The sequence below is a fragment of the Lepisosteus platostomus genome, chromosome 2 (genome assembly GCF_059453375.1).
Source record: "Lepisosteus platostomus isolate fLepPlt1 chromosome 2, fLepPlt1.hap1, whole genome shotgun sequence".
Taxonomy (NCBI): domain Eukaryota; kingdom Metazoa; phylum Chordata; class Actinopteri; order Semionotiformes; family Lepisosteidae; genus Lepisosteus; species Lepisosteus platostomus.
Window position 1 is genome coordinate 1,726,066 of NC_142612.1, and position 14,572 is coordinate 1,740,637.

The 14,572-nt window shown below is 40.6% G+C and overlaps 1 protein-coding gene across 1 annotated transcript; it reads left to right on the forward strand.

The window, feature by feature from the left end:
• Positions 1 to 2,339: 2,339 nt before the first annotated feature.
• On the forward strand, positions 2,340 to 10,639 carry LOC148675658 (immunoglobulin superfamily member 3-like). Its single transcript, XM_088644648.1, has 5 exons — positions 2,340 to 5,355; positions 6,254 to 6,631; positions 7,409 to 7,831; positions 8,702 to 8,767; positions 10,129 to 10,639. The coding sequence occupies exons 1-5, from the start codon at positions 5,286 to 5,288 to the stop codon at positions 10,230 to 10,232; spliced, it is 1,041 nt and encodes a 346-aa protein (XP_088500774.1). The 5' UTR covers positions 2,340 to 5,285; the 3' UTR covers positions 10,233 to 10,639.
• The last annotated feature ends 3,933 nt before the right edge of the window (positions 10,640 to 14,572 follow it).

Consider the following 14,572-nt stretch of genomic DNA (forward strand, 5'->3'; position numbering starts at 1 on the left):
GCCACAGAGATGACAATCAGAAAGAGCAAGAACCAGATGTTGAGCTGGGTAGAGCAGACGTTCAAATCCAAGCCTCCAACACATTGACTCACCTCACAATAATGTCTTTTGACATTATTTCCGCTGTTTATTAACAACATATTCACTCGTTGTAGGATATGCTACTTAAGAAATACATTTGATTCCACTTTATCTTCATTATTGTCACGGATGTCGGAAGGACAAGGAGAGCAGTAGAGACCTATGCGTAGCAGTAACAGGGGCAACACGGGGGTTAGCCCAGGCTCGGGGGGTCAGAAGATGTCGGTATAGAAACCTGTGCCCTCTGGCCATGGACGTGGGATAACGTGGGGCGTCCACCCTCAATGCTGAGCGAGGAGCAGAGCAGACACAGGAAGTAAATACAAAACAAGACACACCGGAAAGACATGAATAATCACAGGGATCTAGGACAGGACAGAAGAGCAGCACCCTCTAGGTGTGACAATTATCTTCATTAAAGTCATGTCAAGTTAAGAGGTTTTCATATATTGTGTGTGTATTAGCTTAAAGTGTACAACTAACTAAATATTGGGAACAAGGGTGTTAGTTTGAGCCTGCAAAGGATAACTGACACTGGAGAAGACTAAACCAAATAAATGTACATGGTATAATGTCCATGTGAATATTTGGGCAAGGTGACAGCAGAATAGGTGCATGTGAACTGTAAACATTAAACATTAAAAAGAAGGCCTGAACGAAAAAGAGAAGGTAAGGTAAAACCATTCAATCTGTTTAGCTATTGATTGAGCACTAATTAATAATTAGCACCTATTTTCCTCAGGACATCTGAAAAAATATTTCATGTTTCATTTAGTTTTTTTATGATTCCTGCAGGAAGTACAATTTGTAACAAACCCTTCTGTACCATTATATCTTGAAAGGGAGATTAGTATCAGTTCTCGATGGATTAGGGAGAGTTCAAGCACTGTCTTAGAATACTATCTGATCTCTTACAAAAGCAGCAAGCTAATATGGAGATGACTTGCTTTAATTGGCAGAGAGAGCAGAATGCCAACAGAAGGGTTTTCCTCATCATGTAGTACTGCCAACTAACATACATTCTCTCAGCATGGAAGGTCACAAATGAAAAGATCCTATTTCTGTAAAGCTCTATAGCCCAGGCATAGCCCTCTGTGGTCCTTTCTGCTGTGTTTTCCAGGTTTTAACCAAATCAAAACTGTTAGGAAGATGCCTATAAAAATCTGCAGGAATGCAGCATTAAAGGGGTGTGTTTGACTATCCTAAAATAACCACTACTCACTGGGAAACCCCCCGCCATGAAATACTAACTCCCACTAAAAACCCCTGAGCCAGGAGAGCACCAGAAGCAGGTGAAACTGGGAAAGCCCACGCAAACACAGAGAGAAAATGCTACAAGCTCCACATAAACGGGCTTCGAGTCTGGAACTGGATCCATGACATCAGAGATAATCATAGTGATAATCAAGTGTCCCTAAAGAGCTGTTAAAGGTATATTGTAATGGGCCTGTCAGTATTTCAGGAGGGGGCGGTACAGTACCGCAGTGATTAGCACTGCTTCCTTGGAGTTCTGGGGCCCTGGGATGATTTCTGGGCTTCTCTCTGCATGGAGCTTACAGGTTCTCCCTGTGTTCATGTGGTTTCCCCCAGGTGCTCCGGTTTCCTCCCACAGTCCAAAGACATACTAGTAGATTCATTGTCTTCTGGGAAAACTGGTCCTGGTTATTAGCAATTAGCAATTAGCGGGAGTGAAAGGCGCCAGGAAGATTAGTTGCGGCACGAGCGGCTGTTGAAGATGGTGCGCGTGGGAATGTGACGGTGTTTGTGACAGCGTGTGGAACGAGTGACGCTGGTGTGTGTGCATGGCCGAATGGCCGAATTTTGTCTCTACAAGTATGTGTGGCCTGCAATGGACTGGCATGCTGTCCAGGGATGGAGCGGGCGGAGTGGTGGCACTGTGGTTAAGGATCTGCACCTGTGACTGGAAGGTTGCCGGTTCAAATCCCACAGCCAGCAGAGGAATCCTACTCCGTTGGGCCCCTGAGCAAGGCCCTTCACCCCAACTGCTCCAGGGGTGCCGTACAATGGCAGACCCTGCACTCTGACCCCAAGCTTCTCTCCCTGTCTGTGCGTCTGTGTCTCCATGGAGAAAAGCTGGGGTATGCAAAAAGACAAATTCCTAATGCAAGAAATTGTATAGGGCTAATAAAGAAACATTATTATCAGGGTGTATCCTGATGGCCATCTGTCACAGTCATCATCCCTCCTCTAGAGGGCGCTCCTACCTTTTTCTGTATTGTTTTTTGTTTAGTAGTTTCCTCTGTGTCTCCTCCCCTTTGTCTTATTTAAGCCCGGCGTCTCTGCAGTTCCGGGCTCAGCTTTGGAAGACTGATGCCCGAAAGCACGCCTGTCACCGGGCTCAGGAGTAGCGTGAGGGCACGGCCTTCATCACGGCGTCCTGACCTCTGAGTCCGGAGCTCAGAGCACCTTGTCCCGTCATAGTTTTAACCTTCCATGTTCCTACTTCCCTGTTTCCTGTTTCTAACTGTTTTCGTCTCTGATGCACCTCCCAGCATTGGACACCGGACTGCGCTCTAGCTACCCCTTTGGACTGTATTGGATTTGCCGCCTCGGCTTTTCCCCCTGCACCGGATCAGCACCGTCGCCGCCCCCCGTCTGTCCGCCCCACCTATCCTTATCCTTACTGTGTCTTCCCTGACGTGCTTCTCCAGACACCCGCAGAGGGTCTTTAACAACATGCTCCACGAATTCGTGACAGGCTCCTGCTCCCCTGCCGTGCTGTATTGGATAAAGTGGTTAGGAAATTAGTGAATGCATATACAGTATACTTTGTGTTGTCAATAAACACACATAAAGGTGTCAGTAATTGTAAGCATATTAGTATATACCTCTTTAAGGAGAAAATATCACCAGAAACACAGCATACTGAGAGAAAACATGCATTATATTTCCTGAACTGCTATAGATTGCCAATTAATGTTGTACATGTACTGTGGGTTTGTGGTTAACCCTGTTTCTGTATCAGAGATATGTATAGAGAATCTGTCAGCAAATGTTTCCTATAATTCAAATTTCACATTGCTGTATCTCATAGCTCTTGACCTCTAAGTTAGGGAAAACTGAAATAATGCTTTACTCTGTATAATTAAAAATCCTCTAAAATTACAAATGGCGCACTCATATTTATAGTATGTGAACTATAATGCTATAGCTTCAAGTAATAAACAGGCCAATCTTTGCATAATCATTTAAATTAATCCACATGTCAGCTTTCATTTCCCCTTTGTTTCTGAGGTCAAGTTCATATCAAATTAAAAGCTGACTTTCAGTATGACTGGTTGTTTGAGCGAAGCGGACTTTGAAAATCAACGACTGTTACGGCCCCAAGTGTCTAGGGGTAAAGGGGTGTAACATTTAGCATGGTTTTGGATGCAGGTGGGTTTCTGGTGAGGGACTAAGGAAGTTTGGTGCAAAAGGGATTTATTCTAAAATAAATAAGTTACTGGTACATAATAGGACACAATAACACACAGGGAAAGGAAATAGAGCTGTGCCAAAGAAAAGAAAATAACACACAAAATGGAGCTGGCTAAGAAAGTGAGGGAAAGCTGACCTATCTACCAAAACAAAGCACAAAACACTCGGTCTTCAGTGTCTTCTAACGCCCTGGCTAACCTTCACTGACTACCCAAAACCATACAAGACAAAAGGATGATTCACATTCTAAATCATATTTTATGCTTTTGCTGTCTGTCAAGCACTCTCTACTTGTCCAAGTGTTTGCTCACTCCTGAACTTTGCAAAAACTTTTTGAATTTTCCTAGCAGCTTCTATAGTTTTTGCCAATACTATTTTGCCATCATCTCCAAACGTGCCTAGTTTACTAAGTATAACAGAATCTAAGTCCTTTATGTGGTAAGAGCAGCCATCTTTATAAAGATTCTTGTGACAGTTTAATTACATCAGCCCAATTCGAGCATTTACCCCTTATCCCTTATCTGCACTCCCAGTATCCATTATCCTATCCATTAACCAGATCTCAATTCAAACACACACATTACCTTGAATGCATTGTGCCTGCAATCTGAGAATTAATATTTTATGAGGAACTTTATTCAAAGCTTTCTGAGAATCTCAGTACATTGCTTCAGCTCCATGTTTGTCCATTGTGTTGTTTTTGCTCAGAGAACACTGTTGAGTGTCTTCTGGAATCCTATTTTCACATATAAGATCTTCTGGCTAACTTATTATTATTCTATTATCGTTGTTATTATTGTTTATGTATGCTTATATTTAAATGAACTGAGCATTATTGGTCTATGATCACTTTTATGTATTTTTAAGGATCGGTGGAACATATTTTCCTGTCAGTGGGATGTTGCCCTGCTACAGTATGTGATATTATGATACAGTATGTTTTGCTGATCATGTTGTTCAAGTGACCTTTGACCAGCTGGTTGCAGTCGGTCCAGAGGTTAATCACTTCACTGCAGTAATACTCAAGGATGTCATATGCAGTGACTACATTCAAAGTTTTAAATACAGATTGTTGTGCTTCATGCAAAGATTAACATTCTTTGATCTGTATTCTTTTCTGATTGCACATGAGTTTCCTGTCTAAGTTTAAAATGTGTACGTGGTGTGAACACACCAGACCTGAGAGTTGTATTAATGAACTAGTCAGAATCAGGATGCAAGTTAAGTTCTCATCAAATTAGAATAATTGATTTAATCTCTCAGACTCATTTTTCTTTTGTACCTAAAGACCAGATCATTTTAATTCCAATGATGGACAAACAAACAAAAGCTCACCCAGACTGCAATTCCTTCACATGGACTTGATTGCAGCATTGATTATTTCTCAAGGAAAGACAATTTCCCTGCACATACCACATATAATCTTAAATGGGAAAACAACCTCAAACTAATTGTTTTGGCAGTGGATCTGTCAAACACTCAGATGAAAAGCTTTGAGAAGATTGTTTTTAAAGACACTACATAAAATAAAGCTTATTATTATATTAATGATTGAGATCTTGCACATTCCTTGTTTGTGTCTTATCATGTGTGTGTCATTTCCCAAATAATTAACCTGTGATTGTTTCAATCATCACAGGAGATAACACTATTCATACTGTAGCTGACTTGCAGTTGTCCTTATAAAGGCTTCATTTTCTTTGTGCTTTCAGAAAAGCTGCAACTCAGGTGAATTTCTTGGGTTTCATTGAGGAACAGGGTCACAGATGGCTGCATCAGAAAACAGTGTGAAGAGAAGGAGGGCACTAGCAGTTATAGTCTTCCTGTCGTTTTGTGGTAAGTAGTGGAAAAAGATTGAGATGATAGAAATGGTTGTCTTTTTTGTGAATGAGCAGGAAACAAATTATGTAAAAACATACAACATTTTTCAATGTCTACTTGTACATATTGTTTTTCAGGGAAATAATTCTTTGATGACTTATTTTCCCTGGTGTGAAGAAACCCTTTATTTCATTATATACTGTGTATGTACTGTATGTATCAGGATGGTGTCTGGTCATTTCTCTTTATGTTTCTGCTAGCTAACTGAAATCGCCAGAGATAGTTAATATTCACATTCCCATCAATTATAATGAAAGCTTATTCATAAACACCATAATCCCTAATGGTTTTCCTAGTATGACATACAAATATATATATAGTTCAGGTGGGGAGCTGCATCAGCATGCGTAAGCTGCAAAGGAACAAGTAATAGGTTTGTTCCATGCTGAAAAGAGAAGAAAGAAAACAACATTTCGGCTGTGGAGCCTTCTTCAGTTGTAATATAGAAATAAATAAAATTATAAGTATATATACTAACAAGAGCTCTTAAAAAAATAAAATAAATGAAGAAAATGCAGAAAATGAATCAGTATGTGGCTGGTGAATTCTGCTATACATATCCATAGTTCTTAATTCACTTTGGAATCTACATTTTGGAAAAAGGCTCCTTTCAGATTCTTAAAAAATAAGCTCTTATGCCCTTGAGTGTACATTGAGAGCCTCAGCTTATTACTATGCAGTGTGCACATATTAATATGCAGCCTTGGCGACGCTAATTCAGCCTGAGTTGAAGTGTTTCACTGTGTCTGACCCTGTGGCCACACGGACAGCAGCAGGTTTACAGTTTCCAATTGCTCATTATTGCAAGAGGTGAAGACAGGAATGTGCAATGTGCAAACTGTTCATGTTGCAGCCTTGCACCCTGGGCAGAGAGTGGTGAAAACGCAGCAGGGCCCCTTGGTCCGGACACAGGGCTCCCACATCACCCTGGCCTGCAACGTCAGCGGATACAAAGGCCGCCCCAGGCAAGACTTCCAGTGGTCCATTTACCCCCTGGCCCTCCCGGCTGTGGAGATCCACATCGTCAGCACGGCCGACCCGCACAGCACCTACGCGCTCTACCGCAGCCGTGTGAAAAACGGGGACGTTTACATCGAGAGGACCGGCCCGGACTCTGTGCTCCTGCACATCGGCTCCCTGCAGCTCCAGGACCAGGGGGTGTACGAGTGCTTCACTCCCAGCACCGACCCGGAGTACCACGGCACATACAGCGACAAGATCAATCTCACAGGTGCCCATCACACACACCCCACAAGAACACGAATCCCGTCCCCTCATGTTTAATTTAATCGACTGTGTCAAGGCATCATCTTTTCAGTTTTTTAAGTCAAGTCAGGTTATGTTAAAACCCAAAACAATCACTTCTGATGTCTAACTGTATGAAATAGCACTTTTTCACAATATTTGCAGAAGTGGGAAGAGGAAGCAGGGATTTCTTCATGGTCAAATTGAAGATGGTTCTGATGTGGAAATAAATGTAACTGATCTGTACTGAATTTCAAATGTAACAATACTCGGGCCAAGTCCTCTCTGGCTTACAGCATTTCAATACCACATGAAAGAAATGTTTTTCCTAAGCAACACACTGTAGTGAAGCCTTCTAAAATAACATGATAATCAAAACACCTGTAGAAACATTACAACATGCTTTTCTGTGTACAGTATGTGTAACGATCCGCGCCGAAGCCTGTCCCCACTGTCAACAGGCACAAGACTGGAAACACATTGGGCAGGAGACCAGTGCATAACAGTGCACAAACCGACATGCCCACACTCACACCAGGGCCAGTTTCCCCAGTTTCCCCAGAAGCCAATTCACCTACCGGTGTGTCTTGGGCTGTGGTAGGAAACACGGGGAGAACACACAAAACCCCACATGGGTAGCATCCCAAGATTTGAAGCCAGGGCCCAAGTTCTACGAGGCAACAATGCTAAGCACTGTGCCGACATGCCACCCATGTAAAGGTTGAGGATGCGTGCATATTGATACCCTTCTCTTTCCATGCAGTGATTCCAAACACTCTGCAGGTGGGAATGCGAGCCGGGCCCGTACGCAGGGCCCCGGGGGACTCTGGGAGGCTGTCCTGCGAGGTGTCCCAGCAGGCCCTTCACCACACCCACCTGTCCGTCAGCTGGTTCCTGGAGAGGGGAGGGCAGGCTCTCGAGATAGCGACGCTCTCCAGGGACTTCGTCCTGCAGGCCAGGCAGCCCTTCCTCCACAGGCTGCACCAGGGGCACCTGCGTGTGGACAAAAGCAGCCCCACCACGTATCAGCTGACACTGTCTCCTCTTCACCACTCGGATCAGGGGCAGGTTTACTGCCAGGCCACGGACTGGATCCAGGACCCAGACAAGTCCTGGTACCCCCTGACCACTAGGAGGACAGGAGGAACGAAGCTCTACGTGGAAAACACATTTCCGGCTATACCAGGTGAACTTGAGCTGTCGCCATTCTACAAAAAAACAAAATGTTTTCCTATTCTCCCCTAATCTTCTGCCAAACCATCACTTGCTTCATTAATTTTAATACATACAGTAAGTTCACATAAAAATGGGTCATCTTTTTTTTTAACAGAACCGAATATAAGCACCCAAGCATTCGTTAATGGAACCAGGAGAGAGTAATGCCATAACGAAAAGTAAAAAGACAAATGATAAGATCAGATAAGATTTTATTGTCCCCTGAGTGACATTTTTTATGGACACCCAGCACTCCTGTACATTTAAACAGAATGCAAACAAACAAACTGCTCTGACCAAATTACAATGAGCAGCGTTTTGAGCTCTGGGGCTTTCTTCACGCACCAAAAGAAAGTTCCATAGCTGCAACGTGATTTTATTTCTCTTATTTTGACTCGGCAATGTGGAATTGACTCCTGCTTGTTGCTTTGCACCATGCACACTGATGCAGCCTCCTGCTCTGACCTCTGTTGTCTAGACTTGACAGGGGTGTGATATGTGACTTCCACAGAAACCAGACTGTGTGACCGAAGATACTGACTTTTATACCGACTTTTCTTAGTGTATAAGAAAAGGTTTTTCTCTGGAACTGTGCAGAAGTAGTTTTGTATGTTCTAAAAATAACTAGATAATGGATAGAAACATGACATTAGAGAACACCATCTTCTCATAGGCTTAGTCAAAACCTATACATGAATTGTGGGGAATGTGCAAATTATATTTCTATGACCATTAGAACATTTAGAAATCCAACGTTACAAACAGGACCATCTAAAAGGATTTTTAATTCAGCTTTACACAGAGTGTGTTAAGCTGAGGCATCTTTTCCCCCTAATTTCAGTTCCTCTAGAGAGCACCAACAGATCATGGGAAAACAGCGAAGCAAACGAGCTGCAGTCAGCACACAGTAAGTCACATGATAACAGCATTACTCTTCAGTGTCTAAATTTCACATCGACCAAAATGCAGAAATACACCAGATAAGCACATTTTCTTTCACAAAGACCTTGTCTACAGTTTAACACTAGCATTATCAGTAGTTTTAACTTTTTGATAGAAGACTAAATGAGAAACAATGCATATTTACTCATGACTCATGCTAACTTATAAATCAAGATCAGTGGATGTTAATGTTCGTCTTCATCCAGGCTCAGGCCAGGCCTGGAAAGCAGCACTATGTACTGTAACAGTCAAAGTCACAGTCACTTCAATTTTTTTTTAAAGAGTAGCAGTAAATTACAGGAAGAGTTAATTATAGTTCCCAAAGCAAACATCTGAGAATGGGACGCACCTCTCATTCCCCATTCCTGCATTATTCTCTTCAGATCTATCCTCCTCCTCCTCACTGTAGTTCATCCACAGGCCTCTTAAAGCTGGCAAGCCAGTCTGCTGCAGACTGCTGACCCTTCAGATTCCACAGTGCCGTGGGGTTTGCCTGAAACCGTCAAAACACATATCTGGGAATATGTGAATGTACAGTAATGCGGCACCCTATTTGCAAATAATTCAGTTCTGATCATCATAACTTTGACAGAATACTGGTCCAGAAGTTTTAAGAACTTCTTAATGTAAGAACAAAAATCTACAGAAAAGGTTTGTGTGTATCAGGTTCACACTGCGGTTAAAAAAACAAAGATAACATACCATTGATGTAACAGCCCTGACTTTTGAAGGGGGTGCTACATTAAAATTGAGGACCACACCTTTATCAGACATCATACAATATATTCACTGTTACCAGCCTGAGACTTAGTATTGTATTGCAACATCAATTTTAGTGCATTTAGTCCCTTTTCTCTATGTTTTGTTTTGAGAACTCCACCTACAATTTACTGCTACATTTTAAAAAAACTATGAATTAGAAAACAAATTAACTGAATGGGCCTCCTTTCTTATGCTCTGTTGTGAGCTTATGCTGTACACTAGGAGTTATTTTCAGATATATAGTCAAAGGGTCCCTGATGTCCGCAGACACACTTTCCGTCTCCAATTACATTCAACTACAATCTATGAAGCATTTTATTTCTAAAATATTTTAACAATGATATTGCTCCCAGGTTGATCAAAAATCCTTTAATCCTCACCAGCTGTAGTGAACATTTCTAGTCTATGCATTCCAGGGTTTTAATTCTCGGGTCCATGACTGTGCATAACACATTCTTTGTAGTCAGACACTCTGGAGACACCAGACAATGTGCAAATGTAAACTGTCATGGCTGTGTTTTCATTTTACATTTTGCCAATTTTTTTGTTTCGTCTCTTTCTCAGGTGTCGTTCTTCAGGCTAGTAGAGTGTGCTCCCGCGGAGCGTCGTTATCGAGCTTATCAAGCTGGTTTCTGTCCTCTCTAATCGTCTTGTCCTTTCTGATGTGAAGCAGAAGGAGGCTTGGGGAGCAGAATGTGCTCCCAACTTCAACAGTGTCTTTGTTAATAAGAAGAAATATATATTTTTTACCACGGAGAACGGTGTTAGGACACCTGCATGTGACAAGGTTACTGAAGCACTGAAGTGGTTACTGAAGTAACATTGATAATGATCACATTAGTTCATGAAAATGTGTTTTATGAATGCAGTTCATAATTCCCAGCTTTGTCATTTTGTTATTCTTTTTTTTTGCCTTGCTATTTTTTACCATTGATGTAATAATGTCATTAACACTTGTAGAATTGTACACTCATTTTTTGTACAAATTGTGGATAATATGTGCATTCCTGTAGATTTTTATCATTTGATCATTGTATTGCTAAATCAGCAATTACAGTAAAATGACATAGAAATACTTGTCTCTTTGTGTTATCTCTGAACACACCTTCTGAACGTACTCTATCTATACCTTCTTAGGTCTGAGAAGACTGCAAATGTGAGGTGGCCATTGCTCGGGTGTTTACCGACACCTGAGAAACGCAGGGCTCGATGTGTTGAACTCTCTGTCCCTTTCTGAGTCTGAGCGTTCGCTCTGCATGTGGTTTACACATTCTCACAATCCTTTGTCTGAAGAAGCGTGTCCTATTTTTTGGTTGTGAAATTAAATTGCCTCATTTTTAATTAGCTCCTCACGGTACTTAATTACACCACCCCAAAGTGAGCATCCAGCCCTTATTGGTATTATTATGAATCTGTTGACCAGTCCAACTACTGTGCATGCATTGCCTTGAATGCCAACTGCCTGCAACAGGAAAACTAAATATTTGTTATGAACTTTATCCACAACTTTCTTAAACTTAAAATGTGGTTTTTCATATTATTTCATATTTCAAATTTAGAAATCCCCTTCCGTGGCTGAATACTGCTGGAATGAGTTTGTAATCAGTCAGGAGCTTATGGTGTTGCTGAGCTGTTCCTCAGTAATGATGATGTCATCCAGGTCACATTTTCAAGAAGGCTTGCCTTCGGAGCTGGATCCTGTGCACACTGCCACAGAGCTGGAGCTCAGGCCACAACATGGACAAGCCTATTGCCTAGCAGAAGACCTCTTGGGAATTAGTAGCGAAAACCTTTTTAGATTCTTCCCCTGCTTCAGTCCAGAGGTCCAGCTTACATAATTAATAGATTCCTGTTCCTGTAATGGATTTTCCTTCACAACCAGCACTCTTAGAGTTGTCCACTACCTCCACCTGCTCCTGCTTGAAATACCCAGTATCTCAATATCTGATCCAGTTGATGCACGGACTCTGCAGAAACTGTTTCTTAACAGGAAACATTTTAGCTTCAGTTTCTTTTCCTGTGCTGATTGATTGTATTAACAACGACAGTGATGACTTGAGCAAAATGTGACAGCTTACTCTTAAACCTCTGAAGTGCTTACACATTGGCCAGACCTTGAATGTCTTAACAAAAGAACAGCAATGGAGAGTTACAGTATTTGAAAGTATTTGCTTGTTTTCTATTTTGAATTTAAAACTGATCTTCATAAAATAATGCTCATAATACAGAGTATATGGGTACATCAGTCTTATTCTACATATAATAAATACAGTATGTTTAAAGAGATCATTGCAAATGACAAAAATATATCTCACATCTGTCATTTGCACAAGTGCAGCCTGTCACATTGTAACCTATTTTCTGTGTGAATGAGAACAAATATGCTTAATATTTATTTTACACTTAATTTTAGTCTCTGGACTACAGCAAGTCAAATAACATATTTCCTCCTCTTCATACTGCATGTTCACTTTGTTTTCTGTCTGGTGGAAAACTGTATTTTGTGAAACGAATATTAACATGTTGAGAAGGAATTTATTAAATAATTATGCTCAGATAAAGAGTTTTAATTTAGAAAATAAACCCAATTCATTAAATACTGGGCTTAACATTCTTTAACTAATCAAAATAATTTGTACATTTTGGATGCTGCTTAATTCTGAATTCCCAACATACTCTTGAAATTTTTAAAAGAAAATATGTATATACTGTATTATACAACATGTTGCTGTAAATTCTAATGAATTTTCAAAATCACCACCCTAATTCATCAATGCTTAGATTTATGTCCTTTTTCTGTCACAACACTACTTTTTTATTTAATATTTAAGGATAAAAGAAAAACCCTTGGTCATTAAATGTTCAGAAATGCACCAGTCCGCCTACAGTACTCTCTTGTTTCCGTTACTGACATGCAGATTACCTTGTGCATTTTCAGTAGATGGCGATATTGCTCTATGCAAAAGCCTCCCAGCGGCCAACAAAAAGTTATTTTTTTTCATTTGATTCTCAAAGTTCATTTGTTCTTATATTCGACAATAATGCTTGTTTTTTTTAAATAAATTTGAAAAACAGAACTACCTTGTCATTTGCTCATGATTTGTCTTCAGATGAAAAGGTGGAAAAGAAAGGAAAGGAAACACTGTATGTCTGGTTTTAATGTGGGCTAACTCTGTATAACAGAGTGCAATCCTTCAATTTTTTAAAATAAAAACAAATCTAATGAAGAATACACAACTAGTATGCTTTAAGGTGTAGCATCTCTTTTCATTCATTGGATTTACTAGCATATGTATTTAATGAACCAATTAATTTGGTGCCATGTGCCAGATTAAAACATGAGTGAAAGAATTGCCGCACCTAAAGATTGGATTCTTGTAGCTTTGTTTTTAGGCTGTTCCCTGCCTTGTGGCTGTGGCCCCCTGCAACCCCAAATCGGAAGAGGCAGCTAGAGAGAATGGATGGATGGAGGGGGATTATACATTGATAATATACACTGGCATCCCAGGGTGTGGTTTGCTTGGAAGACAGAGGACTGTCAAGGCTGTTTTTCCTGTTCTGTATTATATTATATTATATTATATTATATTATATTATATTATATTATATTTATTGTATTGTATTGTTTTGGTCACATTACCATGGTACCCTAAACACGTAGGTGAAATCTGGAAACCTTCCAGGATGCTGAGGGAATCTTTCTGCAACTGGGAGAAGATATAGATAATAGATATACAGTACTAGTGTTTTGATGTACAATATTGCTTTGTCCATTTTTGGTCTACATGAACAATATGATCATAAATCTATTGTTTGTAATAGTCCAGACAAGCAAAGGAAGCCCTTAACAAGTCAGACAACCTTCAACTATGTACAATCTATATAAATATACTGTAGTGTTACTGAATTACTGTGAGCATGTTTTATTGATTGATGTCATGATGACATCCCAGCATAAACATAATTTGAAATTCTCAGTGCTGAGGCCAACATGATTAATGCAAAATGTGCACTCGGATACTACAACATGGTTTTTGATACATCAGTCTGATTGTCAGTCCAGTTTGTGACCTTAACCTTTGCTGTCAGCTAGCATATTCCTGAGAGCAGCAAAAAAAAAACTGTAGAATTATACTGTATAATTATATATTACTCCCTGAAATGATTCTTGCTTACAAGTCTGGCATATACAGTATATTGTGTGCAGTTTCAGCACTCAAACATAAGAGATAGAAATGAAAAGAGGCCATTCAGCCCATCTGACTTGATTCATACTCTAATAGCTACCATGCCCTGCAAAAACATTGGAAGAGTGAAGCAATTTGAGTTATGAACTCCAATAATAATCATTTCTCGTGAAAAGTCCTGACCGATAGTTACATCCCCTAAGTTTTTCATTTTTTAATAAAGTCTGAGCAGGTTTACCCGATTGGATCAATTAAAGAAATGATAGTGTTGAACCTCTTTATTTTGAAAGAGCATACTGTATGTATCAGGACATTTGGCTGACAGGTTCCTCTTATTGGTCAGGTATTTATCTCTCTGATAATTAAACATTCATAAAAGAACTCAAAACATCCTATATGTTTGGAATACTGAAGAAAGAATACACAGGTATGATTACCTATCAGCCAAAATGAAGATGGCCAAAAACATTTGCAGCTGATTATAGAAAATGTAGCAAAGCTGTTCAGGAAAACCCTGAAACAGTGAAACAGTGACACCAACAGCAGCCTCCAGAGTGCAGGAGGTCCCAAACTCCACCACCTGCTGAGGACCGAGACAGCAGACTTACAGAGGCTGCACTGCAGGATGCAAACCTCTCATCAGCACCAACCACAGAAACGCCAGATCTGAATTTGCTTGGAAGCAAAGGGACGAGCCACAGAGTTTCCTGGACAGAAGAGATGCAGATAACTCTTTTACCACAGTGGTGGGAAGGTGAGTGAGACAAAAGGAGAAGCTGATGCACCCTGGCTGTGAAGTGTGGGCAATTTCATGCCTGAAC

Bases quoted from the DNA above. Each gene is read 5' to 3' on its own strand.
- LOC148675658 (XM_088644648.1), top strand. From the start codon at position 5,286: ATGGCTGCATCAGAAAACAGTGTGAAGAGAAGGAGGGCACTAGCAGTT. The intron at 5,356-6,253 runs GTAAGTAGTGGA...TTCATGTTGCAG, and splicing joins AGTCTTCCTGTCGTTTTGTG to CCTTGCACCCTGGGCAGAGA. The intron at 6,632-7,408 runs GTGCCCATCACA...CTTTCCATGCAG, and splicing joins CGACAAGATCAATCTCACAG to TGATTCCAAACACTCTGCAG.